Source organism: Vipera ursinii (genome assembly GCF_947247035.1).
Source record: "Vipera ursinii genome assembly, chromosome: 2".
Classification (NCBI taxonomy): Eukaryota; Metazoa; Chordata; class Lepidosauria; order Squamata; family Viperidae; genus Vipera; species Vipera ursinii.
In genome coordinates, this window is record NC_139513.1 from 121641878 (window position 1) to 121659122 (window position 17245).

The 17245-nt window shown below is 41.3% G+C and overlaps 1 protein-coding gene across 1 annotated transcript in view; it reads right to left on the reverse strand.

Annotated features, from left to right (window-relative positions):
- NHERF1 (NHERF family PDZ scaffold protein 1) overlaps positions 1-17204 on the reverse strand; it is a 71451-nt gene extending 54247 nt beyond the window's left edge. The window contains exon 1 of the mRNA XM_083353141.1: positions 16536-17204. Within this exon, the coding sequence (XP_083209267.1) occupies positions 16536-16985 (450 nt within the window). The 5' untranslated portion in view covers positions 16986-17204. The remainder of the gene's footprint in view (positions 1-16535) is intronic.
- Between the last annotated feature and the right edge of the window lie 41 nt (positions 17205-17245).

The window sequence follows — 17245 nt, forward strand, 5'->3', positions numbered from 1 at the left end:
TATTGGAATCCCACCACTGTCTCCATTATATATAGCAGAACTTGACTTCTCTTTTTTACTCTGATTTCTTCAGTGGCTCCTCTCTCTGCTACCAGCTACCAGCCTGGCCCTGCTAAGCACTGAAAACTTTCACCATGAACTGTGGCTGCCTCTCCTAATGAAGAGGTCAGGATGGACAAAGGGAAGGAGTCATAAATGTTCGGGAACGATTAACAGACCTAGAGACAAGTCACAAGCAGGGAAAAGGAGGAAGTGCTGACTCAGCAGCTTTGATAGCAAAAATCCATTTACTCTTTCCTATCATTTATTTTATTTATTTATTTTATTTATTTAGATTTATATACCGCCTTTTCCCGAAGGACTCAGGATATTTAAAAGAAAATCAATACGAAAGTTAAAACAAATTTAAAAAGATTAAATGAAACCCTGAGAAAAAATAAAAACCCAGTTAAAATTAAAAAATTCTCAGCCTGGGCCAGAGAGCTCGAAGAGCCAGGTCTTCAGGTCCCGGCGGAATGAACGGAGGTGGGGGGCAGTCCTAAGCTCCGCGGGCAGCTGGTTCCAAAGGGCAGGTGCGCCCACTGAGAAGGCCCTACCCCTGGGTGTTACCCGCGGCAATCTTTAACCGGCAGCACCTTGAGAAGACCCTCCCCTCCCTATCATGGCCCTAGGCAGCATATTTTGTGGTAGGGTGACTGCTATCTATAGGAAAAGTGAATTCACATACCAAGCTATTGCTTATTTTTATTTAATAACTTGTTAAAATAAACACCCATGGTTTATTAAACACCAATGGCTTATTAATTAAATACCAAAGCAGTCGAAATGATGTTTATTAAATAAACACCCAAAACAGCCAAAAATGAAATGGATAATGATTATAGAAACTGGCCTCAGGCTAGAGAAATACAGTACACTGCAGATAATCTCAGGGAATAAGTGGAACAAACCGTGACCCCAGAACACACAAAAACACTAACAGCTACCATATCAAGGCTATCTCTCTAAGACAAGCTGAAAAAAGGAAAAACGAAACTCCAAACCAAACAGCTCAAGCTAAACCCCAGCAGCAAAGATATACCTGAACCCAAATGAGTAGTCAACAACACTCCAGCTGCCATTATCAAACCACAAAACATATCCTGCAGAAGGACCTCAATTATAATATAGACCACGGGTGTCAAACTCAATTTCATTGAGGGCCGCATCAGCATTGCGGTTGCCCTCAGGGGGCCGGGTGGGTGTGGCCAGGGTGGGCGTGGCCTACTGGGTGGGCGTGGCTAGTGTGTGTGTGGCCTACTGGGTGGGCGTGGCCAGCTCTACATCGTTTGCATCAAGGGTGCCTATGGGGGCCTGGGCAGGAGTGGGACAGATCTGAGGGTCTCTGGCAGGAGGAAGGTCTCTGGGCCAGGGCCAAGGCAGTGGGGGCCGTTCCCTCACTGTTTCCAGGATGGCTTCGTGGGCCACATGAAACCACTTCGCGGGCCTGATCCAGCCCCCGGGCCTTGTGTTTAACATGTCTGATATAGACAATACGAATCAGGTAGAATTTTTTGCAGCCTTAGAAGCAGCATTTGAAATCATAAGGGCACACCACAAAGACGCAAGAAAACATAAGGCAACCATCCCATAGACGGGAAGAACATAGAAACAGAACCAACTCAGAAGTGGAGGAAACAGAAGCCCTCAAAAACATAAGAAGGACCAAACCATCACCATCTTCCCAGTAGATAAAGGTCAAACCACAATTGTCATGGAGAGACAAGAGAGAAGATATACAAAGGGCCAAATAATTACTAGAGGACAAAGAAACCTCCCTCCCTATAAATACCAACTGAGTCAATCTGATCAGGAGAATCTTGAATGACCTAACTAAGAAAGGTTAAATCACAAAAGAAGAACAATGGCATAAAAAAAGCAGTAGAGACCATCCTCCCACATTTCTATAGATGCCACAAAATACACAAGTCTGATATACCACTTCATAAATCCAACCAAAAGTTGGGCACATTCACCCATAACTTCAACTGGGAAACTGAACTTCATTTTTTCCCCTTTCTTTCAATCGTGTCCAATTCTTGGAGAATTGCCTGGACGTGTCCCTGCAGTTTTCTTGGCAAGGTTTTTCAGAAGTGGTTTGCTATTGCTTCCTTTGTAGGGCTGAGAGAAAGTGACTGGCCCAAGGTAACCCACCTGGCTTTATCACTAACATGGATCTAAAATTTACAGTCTCCAGTTTTCTAGCCAGATGTCTTAACTATTACACCCCAGACTGACTCTAGACCAGTGATGGTGAACCTTTTAGAGACCAAGTGCCCAAACTGCAACCCCAAACCCACTTATGTATCATCATGTGCCGGATGGACGTGGCCCATTGGGTGGGTGTGGCCCATTGGGTGGGTGTGGCCCATTGTGTGGGCATGGCTACGGTGGTAAGGGCAGACTGGGTGGGACTAAAAAGTTCAATCAATCAATTCCAACTTTGCAAGATCTTTTTTTTTCCATGAGAAGTTGAAAATGATTGATTGATTGAACCTTTTGGGTTTTTTGCACATGGTGGTAGAGGCCTAAAGTGAAAAGGTTTTATAAAACCCAGCTGAAGGCCTAGGACTGGGGCGACAGCACGCGTGCCCACAGAGAGGGCTCTGCATGCCACCAGTGGCACTCATACCATAGGTTCGCCACCATGGCTCTAGACCAAGCTAAATCCCAAAATACTAAGGAATTCTGAAAGCTTGGCATCTAGATAAATCAGCCATCAAAAGACACACAGAAAACAAACCATATTATACTCAATTCAAAACAGAAAATAAAAAAGTTAAGAAGGAAGCAAAAAGATCAGAATACTTCCCCTCCAGCAGCCAACACCCAATTAAGCAGGGATTAACACTAGGCAAATAATCAAGCAGAAAAACAACACTTTATTCAAGAAACTACCAAGGAGAAAACTATACCTTCTCCAAAAAAGCAAGCTACTCTGTGTATGTGTGTGTGTGTATTTTTACAAATAACTCAAGGCAGTGAACATATCCAACACACATTCCTCCTCCTATTTTTCCCACAACAACAACCCTGTGAGGTGGGTTGGGCTGAGAGAGAGTGACTGGCCCAAAGTCAGCTGGCTTCCATGGCTAAGACAGGACTTGAACTTACAGTCTCCTGCTTTGTCGCCTGATGCCTTAACTACTAGACCAAACAGGGAAAGACCCTAAACTTATTGGTTGGCACTGATGATACATTACTGGGTAATGAAATGTCTGCAAGCAAACAACCAACTGAGAGCACCAAGGACTCCATAATTATCAATTAGCTGGATTCCTAAAACACAATAGGCCATAAACATTGATTTACAAATCACAATGGTTGGGTTTACACAACAGGCTAGTCCAAAACTATTTCAATCACAGCCCAGTGCCTAATGCAAACCTATCCATAAACTTAATGTCACACTGCACAGCATCTAACTTCGAAGTATTTGCCAAATTTTAGAGAACTGGGTTCATACTCATGCTCAAATGCTTGAAGCATAAGTAAGAAAGAAATGGGGGGGGGAAGAAACAATTACAGTATTTGGGTTCTTTGCAAAAGGATAGGTATCAATGTCCAATAAACATTCTGAATGTAACATAAAACATATATTCTATAGGAGCTAGCAAGAAGTAAGCTGATTACAGATTCTTACACTAGATAAAGCTTCAAATCATCAAAGCATATTTTCTTTACCTCTACAGTGGGGACATATTTGGGATTTAAGCCTTCTTTTTTAAAACATTTTTATATTGTTGCAATCTTTCACACACACACCCTCACATTTACTCTATGATTTATGTTCTTTTTTTGCCATGGGAACTTTCCTGCACACTTTAATTGTTTAATGTATGAATGAGTTATTTTGAGATAGTGTTATGATCTACTGGACAAGAACAGGAATTGAAACAGAGATGATTATGGGCAGTTTCCTCCAAGAGAGAGGAATTCTACTGCATCACTGCCTTGTAAGAATTATATAATAATTGCAGCCATTACAGTAAAGCTTTGGGGGACAGCAGCATAAATTCCCTCCCTCGTGAAGAATGGTTGACATCACTCTTTGAAGTGAAGCCATAGTCTCCAGCACATAAAGTTGAGAAATGATTCCTTTACCTAATTGCATTATTGTTCATTATGCAATTGCACTAGCTGTTCCCTCACAAAATAATTAAGAGTACAGCCTTTGGGTATCATCACAAAAAATATAACAATTCTTTATTCTGCTGCCCATTTAATTTGGGGTATTCTGTTAAAATAAACACACAGCAAGCCAACAAACATATCTACATGTGAATACACTACTGTTCCAATTTCCTTTCCAAGGTACGGGAATGTAGCAATGGGGACAAACTAGGAGCATTTGCAAAACAAGAAATCCAGCTTTTGTAAAATTTCAGCTCAACTAAAATGAAAGGCTAGTGAAATAACTAGATAGACTCAATGATAGACTCAAATGACTTGAATGTGTTCTCTAGAGAAAAAAGTCCAAGATACTAATTCAAGTATCAGGCAAGTACAAGGCATAAAGGTTCAAAAGCTCATTCATCCCTGAAGTTTGCTATTGATGAGCTAGACCAGGGGTCTCCAAATTTGACGACTTTAAGACTTGTGGACTTCAACTCCCAGAATTCCCTAGCCAGCCAAATCTAAAAGTTGCCAAGTTTAGAGCCCCCTGGGTTAGAGTAACTGACTGTGAACTTCATGCTATGTCATCAGACACATTACTTATTTGGTTCCATGTTAGTGTGATATGTGATCCAGATCATTGTAAACTGTCAGTCATGCTTTATGGTTCAGACCAATATATGAATCCAGACACTATTTCTCTGCTTATCTGATAAAAAAAAGCCATAAGGATCAGAGGGAGGAGAAAGAGAATGACAAAGACAGGTCTGCCTCTTCGGAAGTAGGAGTATTAAGATCAGAAATGAAAGTTCAGTTTGCAGAGTTATTTATTAGCTTTGCAGATTTGGCTTATGACTGATAACGCACTGGCTTGGAAATATATCAGCTACACCCAATGGTGCTTGCATGCCAATTTAAGTGCATAAGGTCAAGCTGATTTATATTTTAACTGGCCTTTTAAAGTAAGCTTAAGCTTTCTGTATTGGTTGGGGACCACTGGATTCCTAGGGAATCAGAATGACACACATACCTCTCTTTCTCAATCTTTTTCTCTCTCTCACTTTATATTTGTATGACATCTTAGTTCACTTATACAAAGCAGGTAATCATTATATTCCACTTTTTTCTCCTATCTTTGCTCAATCTACTTGTGCCAAACTGTCCTATCTAGTGTTTGAAAACTGATATATCCAGCTATTTCAGGAGATCAAAAGAAAGACAAACCAACTATTGTTCCTCATTAATTGGTGCCAATGTTTCAACAGATTGTTTTACATATGGTTACTACTTGGGAGATTTCAAAGACAAATCTTTGACATCAAGGACAATAGATTAGCACCTCTAATGTACAGCACAGGACAATGGTCTGAGCTGCAGAATCAGGAAAGGAATCTAGTTTTAGATAAATAGTTTGTTTACCAATTTGTCACAGAGACCTTTAGCAGAAGTGTATTAAGAAGGTGAAGGAATTAAAGGACACGCTTGAAGGTAGATTCACTCCCTTTTGTTCCAGGAAACTTTTGTGGAGATATTCCAAACCAACTCTTATTCTTGTAAATCAAATTCCAGTGGTAGGCAATCACTGCTTCAAACATATGCTCTCTACGTGCTAGGCAGTAGGAGAAAGAAAACTCTTTCTCTGGCTTCAAAGTCAAATTAGTATTTCATTAATTGGATTCAAGGCCTTAACTGATACTACTCATCTCTGTTAGGTACCTCAACACAAGATCCCTGATCTACTTGGAAAGCTGGCTATGTGGCACACTCTCAGCTGGGTAAACGATTTTAGCCAGATTGGAGTCATTTTAAATCAAATTAATTTAGGAAGGACACTAAACAACTTCTACATCATCCAAGCTTTTTTGACAAAGCATGAGAATTTTTACAAATTTATTTCCCTTATCTCTTATATCCGTGGTAGCGAACCTATGGCACGAGTGCCACTGGTGGCATGCAGAACACTGTCTGTGGGCACGCGTGCCGTCGCTCCAGTCCTAGGCCTTCAGCTGGGTTTTATAAAACCTTTTCGCTTTAGGCCTCCACCACCATGTGCAAAAAAAAAGGTTCAATCAATCATTTTCAACTTCTCATGGGAAAAAAAAGATCTTGCAAAGTTGGAATTGATTGATTGAACTTTTTAGTCCCACCCAGTCTGCCCTTACCACCGCAGCCACACTGACCCAATGGGCCATGCCGACCCAATGGGCCACACCCACCCAATGGGCCACACCCACCCGGCACATGACGATACATAAGTAGGTTTGGGGTTGCAGTTTGGGCACTTGGTCTCTAAAAGGTTCGCCATCACTGTCTTATACCAAATAAAATTCCTTTTTTTAGAGAATAAGCTTTAAAAGCTTTAAATAAGCTTTTAATTGACTCAAAAGCACCATTTAAAGAAATCTGAATGATGATAGACATTCAGTCCCAAAAGTTATCCTTAGTTTGTTTGTTTGCTTTTACTAAGATGGTGCTTTGCTTGTCTGTGGCTGCTTCAACTCTCAATAGTGTTGGACTTATGGAGGGGAATGATCTATCTATCTAGTTGGGCCTACTGGTTCAAGGCAATGGGGCAAGAGAGTCTCCACAGTTTCATTCAGACTGGCAGGAAATTTAATCCCAATTTAGCTCTATTCTCCACTGGTCTCAAAGCGAAAAAGGATATGTGGTACATTCAACTTTGCTTGGGCTCCTATCCCAGAGAACCTGTTTTATCCAATCTAATAGAATGAAGGCTACTGCTAAGCTTGTAAGCCGCCCTGAGTCTTCGGAGAAGGGCAGGATATAAATGGAATTAAAATAAAATAAAAAAATAATAATAATAGGACCAGCTCATTTAGAACATGAGCTGTGAAGGGACAAGGCTCACACACTGTGCACTTAAATGATGCCAGGTTCAATCAAGCTGGGGTATAATATTAATAATAAACATATCAAATCCAGTCTAAACATCTGACCAACTATAATTTTTCCATTGGCATCTGTGGAAAAACTATAATTTCCAAGTTTCCTGAATGCGATTCAATCACAAAAGTGAGAAAAATGGAAAAACTGAAAAAATGATGTTAGCATTTTATGGGAGTTTTGCACATACAAACTGATCAACAACACAACACGCTCAATACTTGAAAAGAGCCATTTTTGTAGAAGCCGCAACTATCAAGGCAGCAGAATCGAGCAAAAGAATTGGAAAAAAAATTATAAAACATAGAGATCAAATGATCATAATAGGTACATCATGAGAAATATCTACAAAGGCATCCTTATCAATGTATTTGGTGGAGTGACAAAATAGATTTTTACAACTAAATATTTTAGTTGTATATAACAACTATAACAATTAGAGCTTTGTAAGAAAAACTTGCAGTTTTTTTTTAAAAAGGGGCATGTGTTACAGCTCATGATACTATTTGGGTAACTCCTAGAATATCAACCAAACCTGTGATTGGTTTTGTTTCATTCCTTAGTGAATAAAAACAAATAGCAATGTCATTTATTTTATAACATAATGTACAGTTATCCGGGTAAGAACAGAAAAGGCATGCCTGAAATCCAGCATCGCTGCTGTCAGTCAACACAGAGATTTCTAGAGCAGGCAGACCAGCGTCTTTTTTAAAATGGTACAGACTCATCAAATGTATTCATTTAAATATTATTACTGTCAATCCCTCAACTAGGAAACCAAAGGTATGAATGCTAAAACTGCTTTTTATTACTATAGTTACAATAACATAATCTTTCAAGTCTGAATACACTTGCCCTACCCTCCTTCCTGCCTTTATGTTCACAAAAAACTGGGGGAGAATAAGCGTGAGACTATTTCTTAAGTATCAACAAAGAAGAATATTTGTAGCTCAGGGTTGAAATGAGGGGGGGTTTGGGGCTCTGTGCTTTTTCCTTGCAGACATTTCATTATCCAAACTAGTGCTAGTAAGGAATGGGGTTTGCTCTCAGCTTGTTCTGTCAGTGTTGGAGGGAATGGTCTTAATAATAATAATAAAAGTTGGAAGGGACCTTAGAGGTCATCTAGTCCAACCCCCTGGTCTTACAGGTGCTTACAGGTGCTTTGGTTGGCTTTTTGCTGTTGGCTTGTTTGGTAGTTTCTTGACTGGGGTTATCTACTTTGGGTAATGAAACCTCTGCAAGAAAACAACCAAGCTCAGAGAGCACCAAGGCTGACTTCGCTTTCTTAGGTTACATTTCTGCCCTGGACTCAAGATTTCTTTTGTCTGACTGTTGTCTCGACGAGGCTCTTCCTCACGTTCCTTCTGCCCATTGCAACTATGAACAGGAAGAAAAGAAGTCCTGGCCATTTTCCCTTATTTCATTCTTCAAAATTCATTCGTTAGAAGAATCTGCAAATACTGCAAGAGTCTCCATTTAAATATTTAGATAAAAATGGTCATTTGTGGTCACATATTTAAAATTCCTAAGCAAATAAACATTAACATTCTTCTCTGTCAGTTAGCAATTCATGTACTTTAGAAGAAAACCCTAGTAAGACCACACTTGGAATACTGCAGCCAATTTTGGTCACCCTATCACAAAAAAGATATTGAGAGTTTGGAAAAAAAAATCAGAGAAGAGCAACTAAGATCAAAGGCCTGGAGCAGGGGTGTCAAACTCAATTTCACTGAGGGCCGCATCAGCATTGTGGTTGCCCTCAGGGGGCCAGGTGGGTATGGCCTGGGTGGGCGTGGCCTACTGGGTGGGCATGGCTAGAGTGCGTATGGCCTACTAGGTGGGCGTGGCCAGCTCTACATCGGGACAGATCTGAGGGTCTCTGGCAGGAGGAGGGTCTCTGGGCCAGGGCCAAGGCAGTGGGGGCCGTTCCCTCACTGTTTCCAGGATGGCTTCGCGGGCCACATGAAACCACTTCACGGGCCTGATCTGGCCCCTGGGCCTTGTGTTTGACATGTCTGGCCTGGAGACTAAAACATACAAAGAAAGGCTGCAGGACTTGGGTTTGGCTAGTGTAAAGAAGAAAAAGAAATAGGGGAGACATGATAGCAGTATTCCAGTATTTGAGGGACTGCCACAAAGAAGAGGAGTTTGTTGAAGATGGATAAAAGCAGACTGCTGATTTGGGGATTTATTAATTTAAAAAGTTTGTTGATAGGAAGAAGGAAATTATAATGTGCAATAAGGGAGAGTAGGGGTGCTAACTGCTGTATTTGTAATTGTTGCAAAGAAAATTAAAAATAACCTCTTTAGCTATTTCTTTTTTATTGCTTTTTTTGTTATTCCCTTTTTTCTTTTACCCTCTTTTCTCTCTTTTCCTATTTCTTCTTCTATGTTTCCATTGTTTTTTTTAAATTAAATCTTTGAATAAAAATTATTGATAAAATTATCAGAATAATTAGAAGTGGCAATGGAACTCCTTCAAGTACAAACAAAATGCTTACTCTTATGTAAGCCATACTAACATGTTACGAGAATAGGAAAGATGGAAAGGCATACCATTCTGCTTACTTACTAGTAAGGATTAGGTGTGCTAATCAGTGTTTTTCAACCTCAGCAACTTTAAAATGGGTGGACTGGCTGGCTATGGAATTCTGGGAATTGAAGTCCACCCATTTTAAAGTTGCTGAAGTTGAGAAACACAGTGCTAGATGACTTCTGGGACTTCCACCATCCCAAAAGCTGACCACTGATGACTGAGGCACTTTGAAGAAACCTAATATTGGATAGCATACACTAATTATCAGCAATGCTCAGTTTCACACACATTTCTGAATAAACAATGGCCTGCTTCATTCATTATAGTAAGCCTTAAGGTGGATTCTTTGATCTGAGTTCAGCATGTTGTATGAAGCCAGACTTTGAGGTTTGGAAATCATGGTTTATACAACTATTCATTCCCAGCTTGGATGATCTGTACATGTGTAGATCTGAATTTCTGGAATTCCTCAGTTAGCAAAATCATCACTAAGAATTCTGAGAATTGAGCTCTACATATCTACAGCATACCCAACGTACAAGAAAGGCTGTTGCTGACACAGTTCAATTTATGGACTCATTGTATGACTTTTTTATTTAAAATGTATGTATGTATTAATTATACTCAGTGAAATTCAGGGTGGGTCTCAATAACACACGTTTTGGAAATATGTTCAAGCTACCACAAGCAGGCTAAATGTTCACATATGTTTCTTCCCTTATCAACTTCCAATGTCATAAGATGAGAGGTACTGTATAAATTGGGGGTCCATGAGAAGAAGAGGAATAAGCAGGAAAAATAGACTTCTTAAAACTTAGTGACAACTATTTAGCTACCTCTCATAGGTCAGCCTTCAAAACCCTACATGGGCAATTTTCTTGGGGTGTTTCATAACAAAGCTGCATATCCATCGATTTTATTTACATATAACTGGCCTAGCCCATTAAATGTGGCCCTAATTGAGCATATGGTGCTTATCACTAATCCTCTCTTAAGAGAGTTAAGGTTAGGATTCTGAATCTATGTGAAGCCCTCTTTTGCAAAGTTAAAACTGGACACTCAAGAAACATCCCACAGAAAGCAAAAATTCTCAGAAGAACTGTGGAATGGAAGCAGAACTACCTGTTTACAGGCAAATGAAATTAGTTTCACTTTGTCCCATAATAGCGTTGAAGGAGCAGAAAGAGTAGTAAATTTCTGCCCGCTACATCAATCTTCTCTTAAAAATGGGAAGCTGACAGCTCCCAGCGTGTTTTCTGGGCCCCATAGAAGCCTTCCTAGAATATAAGAATGATGAGTAGCTGCAGTACATTGCTGTTGTTGAAAATAAGCTAGCGTGCTCATAAGAAAGTGAGGCAGTAATTTAGGCTTATTCTGGGGGAGAGGTCAAAAATGTTGCAGGGAACAAATGGACCACATTTGCTTTCTTGCAACCTTCTCATAAATGGGTGTTTATTGGTTAGCTCATTCCTTCCCTAGCAGCCATTTTGTGAGAACGCCCATAATACACTCTCAAAATTCCAGATGCCTAGCAGTTCCAAACAATCACGGACCCATGCTTTCTGGGAATGGTGAGAATCCTTTCCCTTCCCCCCTCCCCCAAGAAGTAACCCTTAACTAATGCAGATCTGACTGTCTGCTTCCAGTGGTTTGCATATAGTTTCCAACCTATCAGGACAAAAGAGGCAGGAATCAAATAAAAAAGGTACTGTAATATTCTTTCTTTGGCACAAGATTTATAGGCAGTAGCATACAGTATTAAGGATATTTGTTTAAGCTTTTTTGTTTTGTTTTGTTTTTACTGGATGGATCATAGTGGAGTCTGGAAGATTTGGTGCTCCAATTAAACAACCTGTGCTTTGGGTATTCCTAAAGGGACACGGTGGCTCAGTGGGTTAGGACGCTGAGCTTGTCGATCAGAAGGTCGGCAGTTTGGCAGATCAAATCCCGAGTGCCGCGTAACAGAGTGAGTGCCTGTTAATCGTCCCAGCTTCTGCCAACCTAGCAGTTCGAAAGCACGTAAAAATGCAAGTAGAAAAATAGGGACCACTACGGTGGGAAGGTAACAGCGTTCCGTGCGCCTTTGGCGTCTAGTCATGCCGGCCCCATGACCACGGAGACGTCCTCGGACAAGCGCTGGCTCTTCGGCTTTGAAACGGAGATGAGCACCGGCCCCTAGAGTCGAAAACGACTAGCACGCATGTGCGGGGGAACCTTTACCTTTACCTTTTACTACAGGATTCGGAGTGATAAAACTACTGAATTCTGCATCTGTATCTTCCCCCAATTCTTCATCAACTTTCCATGCCGCTGCAGCTTTCATGTCACCGTGTGCTCTCACTAACTCTATTCAAATCGGGAAATATGCTGTTTGAATGTCAATCTAATATGGAAAAACCAGTTTGATTTGATCTGGAAGTTCAAATCAAGATGTCAAATCAGGTCAGTTTCATTTGGATTTCCAAAATGAAGGGGAAAGGGAGGAGACATTTCTCAAATGCACTAAAATGTCATATCATCTAAACGTCTTTGAAGGCATTTAAACCATTCAATTTAGACATAGCCTTCATGCTGAACATGCGTACAGTTATACGTTTGCAACTGGAACTGCTATTGGTAGTAACAGAACTAGAAAATCTATTCCTGGATAAAACCTATCTATGTTGTTGCTAAGAGTTTGGTTTGATGGCCCATAATAAATCAGTCAATCTGTGCTGCAACCAAGAATGTAGAATGGGTAGGAATGTAGCTAAGGATTTATATTAGACTGAAAACAAGACTGAAGAAGCAGGAATGTTTATAAGCCAACTCCACCAATGCTGAGGTTCAGTGATAGGTCCAAATGTGCAACTTGAGAACTGTTGTTCTGGATGACTGGAATCCCTTCAGTTGATGCCAAACCTGTTCCCTTCCCCAACCTTTTGGACAGGAGTATAGGCAAGATGATGCCTAGCAGGGATTGTGGCAGCCATGGTCCAAAATATTTAAAAGGATAATAGACTGCCCACCTTTATTAAACATTCCAGCAAAGCTGACTCAAGTCCAAATTGTATCCTGTCTACAGCTGTACATTACACATACCCCTGCTAGCCTTTATCTATAACCACTTCTCCACAGATATGAATCCAGTCAAAGTCAGGTATTCCACCGCCCCATGGCAGACATTTATGATTTAAACTAATCTAATCAAGCTTTGGGTTACAACACTTATCGCAATCACTTGACTTGATCATGGGAAGCCTGTACTTCCCTCTCTTCTACATTCCCTATGTGTACAGCTTTCACTTTTTTTTTTAAGGCAAATGACTTCTCTGTTTCACAGAAGGTTGTTGCTGGTCATATTGCTGTAAGTCCAGTTTGATCAATGCTTAATAATAAACACTTTCTCAAGTGTTGGCAGAAGGGCCTGACTTTTTGTCAGTCCACTCCAGGGGTCTTCAAACATGGCCCTTTTATGACTTGTGGACTTCAACTCCCAGAATTCCTCAGCCAAGCATGCTGGCTGAGGAATTCTGGGAGTTGAAGTCCACAAGTCATAAAAGGGCCAAGTTTGAAGACCCCTGGTCTAATCACATCCAGGATTCCAAATACCCTAATCCTGATTTCAAACATCTAGGATCATATGAATATTCATTCCCCTGCATTGCAACCAGCTTTTCAGCAAGTGCTCATTCCTAAAGCCTCCTTTCAAGCAAAATCAGAAATAGAAAGCAGCACAAGAGCAAAGTCCTGGAATATAAGGGGAGTTACTACTATTGACCTGACAATGGTCCAACTGCTGATTTTATCAGCAATCTTTCTTTAATTGCTTCAGTTTTTAAAACTCAGTTTAATGGTTTCAGCACATTTCTACATTTGTTTTGGGAGCTATCTGAACAAAGGTTCCTACAGCAAAAGACTGAGGCCCATCATCTCTCCCTCAAAAGTTAATTGCTAACAGAGGAAGTCACAAAATGCACTACTACAGGTCTATAAGCAGACATATATCCACCACAGAACCTTGGGGGAACATTTTAGATTTCCAAGACAGAGAAATGCTTCTCAGTCAAAATTATTTTAATAGGATTCTAAAGTAAAAGAACTGTTTTATCATCAGCTTATTTCTTAAATATTTACAGATTGCAGAGAAAACCTTGTTATTTATATTAATCCATGTTAGATATTAGTTAAAAAAAACTTGTAAGGCCTTAATAGTTGAATGAGCATGTTGATCCCTAAAGTATGATCTCCTAAAGATTTAATGTATAGTCTATCCTCAGGAGAGCTAAGTTAGTTGATATACCAAACAGGGCCTTTTTGGTTACAGCATCTGTTTGTTGAACCTTCTCCCCAAAGTCAATTTAGCTTCAAGTTTCAGCAAGCTAGAATAGAATGGAATAGAATAGAATGGAATAGAATAGAGCTGGAAGGGACCTTGGAGGTCTTCTAGTCAAGCCCCCTGCTTGAGCAGGAGAACCTATACCATTTTTAGACAAGTGACTGTCTAGGCTCTTCTTAAAAACCTCCGGTGATGGAGTGAGTGCCCACGATTTCTGGTTGACCAAGCCATCTTCTTCCTCAAGTTCACGTAAAAGTAATATGACCAGCAATACTTGACTACATATCTTGGAATTAAATCTACCTCTCTGATCAGTGGAACACATTTAATTTCTCCATAAATCAATCTAGAATGTATAAAAGTAGCAGAAAAGATCTGAGCTCACTAAATTATTTAGGTAAGTGAAAAAAATTTAAAAATTGAATAGGTTAATGTTTTAAAAAATAGGGAGCAAAACAAGATTCAGTGGCAGGAAACAATTCCAGCTTCCTGTTCAGATAACTGGGTTTCGTTTTTCCTACCCCTCTGCTTTTAAAACTTCAAAGTTCTCTATGCCCTGCAGGGTTCAAGATGGGGCCAGTTTCACTGAGACAATTAAAAATTCACCAGATGTTTAATATCAGGTTATGATAGCTCAAATAAGCAGTAAGTACTTGATTTGTTTTATTCTATGCCTTCCAGAGTTTAGGAAGTATGCAGGAAGGTGCTAATTATTTTTAAAGCTTTTTAAAAAACTTAAATGAATTCCTCTTGCTTTGATTTAGCAAAGTAGCAAGGGAAAAAAGAAATTAGCATACATGAAAACAAGCCCCATTTATCACACCCAAATGCCTTTACTTTTGCTAGAATGTGATGACATAATGAAAGAAAATAAGGTGACCTGACTATATTTGTGCAGTAAACCACAATATGGTAATTTAAGTGGAAGGCAACACCCCACTTTTTCCAAGTACCTACTGGGAAAGATAGCCTTTCTTTAATAACGCACACTCGGATTTGGAACACAATACCCAAATGTAGCTTTAGCATATTGCAGGGGTCTTCAAACTTGGCCCTTTTATGACTTGTGGACTTCAACTCCCAGAATTCCTCAGCCAGCTTTGCAAAGCTGGCTGAGGAATTCTGGGAGTTGAAGTCCACAAGTCATAAAAGGGCCAAGTTTGAAGACCCCTGGCATATTGGGAATGAAGCAGATTGAAGAAGGCTGCCCGGAGAGGATTTCAGCTTTGATGTGCCATTAACCATTTAAGAAATAGTTTTATAGGGGAGGAGGAGTTGTTACAAAGAGTACCAGGCACCACTTAATCTCTTAATTCAGGTACAGGGAAAAACTGATGGGATCTAGTAGTGAAGCCCAAATCCTTCGAACAGTTCTTTCCGCTTCGCTGATCTAAGGCTAGGAGACAATGACAACGCCCCCTTCTCCCCGAGCTTTAAAGGAACACCCCAACTCGATTTGGGCTGCCGGATCACAGGCATGCCCGATTCTCTTCCCACGGGGTATCTCTGACGTCTGGGAACGCAGCAGACATCAGAGACTGGCATGGGGTCACATTGCAGAGCCTCTCTTCAATTTTTCATCCGAAATCTGCTCTCAGCTTCTCCGCAAGCCGAGGCAAGGGGCAGCACTACGCAGCCGTGTGTGTGGCTGCCGGCAGGACTCACGCTCGGTTCTCACCCGGCGGAAGCCACCCATAGCTTTCTTTTTTAAAAAAAGAAAGAAAGAAAGAAAGAAAGAAAGAAAGAAAGAAAGAAAGAAAGAAAGAAAGAAAGAAAGAAAGAAAGAAAGAAAGAAAGAAAGAAAGAAAGAAAGAAAGAAAGAAAGAAAGAAAGAAAGAAAGAAAGAAAGAAAGAAAGAAAGAAAGAAAGAAAGAAAGAAAGAAAGAAAGAAAGAAAGAAAGAAAGAAAGACCCGGGTCCGGGGTGGCGGGTGGGAAGAAGGGTCACAACTGTTGCCTTCCCTTGGATTTCTCTCCCTCCGAGTCCTCCTCCCTCTCTAGTCAACATGGCTACTCACGCTTTCTCGAGAGTAACGCAGTTTGTCGATAGCCTCAAGAGAAGCAACCTTATCCACATCGCGTCAAAGGGAATTTACGGGCTGGGGCAGAGAATCTAGAAGAGTTTGGAACTTTTTTTTTGCTATTTATCAAACAACAAACAGCGAAAACTTTTCATTACCTACTTCTAAAGCGCATCTACTCGTCCTGCCAGATCTGCTCGGAAACATACCATAAACTTTGTTTAACGTGCTTTCCTGCTTCTTTCCGTCAGTAATCCTCGCCCAACCCACTTAATTGTATATTAGCTTGGTGGCTCCGGCAGATTTTGTGCTTTTTTTATTTTATTTTATTTTTTTTGAGCCCAGTAATTGGCAGAAATTCAGTGGAGTCTACGGTAGTTCCGCCGGCTCCCGCAGTAGTAACGTTCGGAAAACCTCGCGGAAAGCAAGAAAAAAATAATTGAACAGGTGAGCTCTTGCCGATTGTGTGATGGGAAGTCCTCGCCTGTGGAATTTCTGCCTTCCGCGTTTTCAGATCAACAACCTACGGACCTTTCGACCTGCTGCATGCGTAACCTCCCGCTTCTCCCTCCCGCGAATGAGACTTAGATTTTTTTTTTTTACCCGCTGGGCAACGTGGTTGTTTTCCTCTCCGTCGGCTTTCATTTCGTTCTCCTGCTCCAGCTGGGCAGCTTCCTGCTCGGCGCGCCTCGCCTCGGGTTTCTCCGGCAGCCCACGAATGAATTCTTCGCGGCACTCCAGGCCCAGCTTCTGCAGATGCTGGTCGGTCTCCGAGTCTACTACCAGCAAGCGCACCGACCCGGGCGAATTTCGGATGCGGTTCACTACTTGCTGGTGACTTTCCTTCTCTACGTTGTCTCCGTTCACTTCTATCAAGCGGTCCCCAGCCTTCAGACCGGATTTTTCGGCCGGGGAATCGGCCTCCACCAGCCGGATGAACTGGCCCGTTTTGCCCTTCTCCCCGTGTAGATGGAAGCCGTAACCGTTCGGCCCCTTTTCCGGGCAGCACAACCGAGGCAAGAGCCGCTGTTCGCTCCCTCCCCCGTTGTCCATGTTTCTCCTTCGATCAATCGGATGTCCCGAGACTCTCGACCGGAATCAAAGAGTTTCGAGTTACTTGAAGGATGCAAAGTCTAAGGCAAGCAACTTGCCTGGAGCAATCCGGCTGTCCTGCTTCGGAGCAGTAGCAGGTGTTTCCAGGGCGGGTCCGGAACGATTGGAGAGCAACAGGATCCCGATTACGAAGGTATTAAGAAGCCTCTGCTCCGCCAATCACAACTTTAAGAGGTGTCTGAGCGTTCCAGAATGTCATT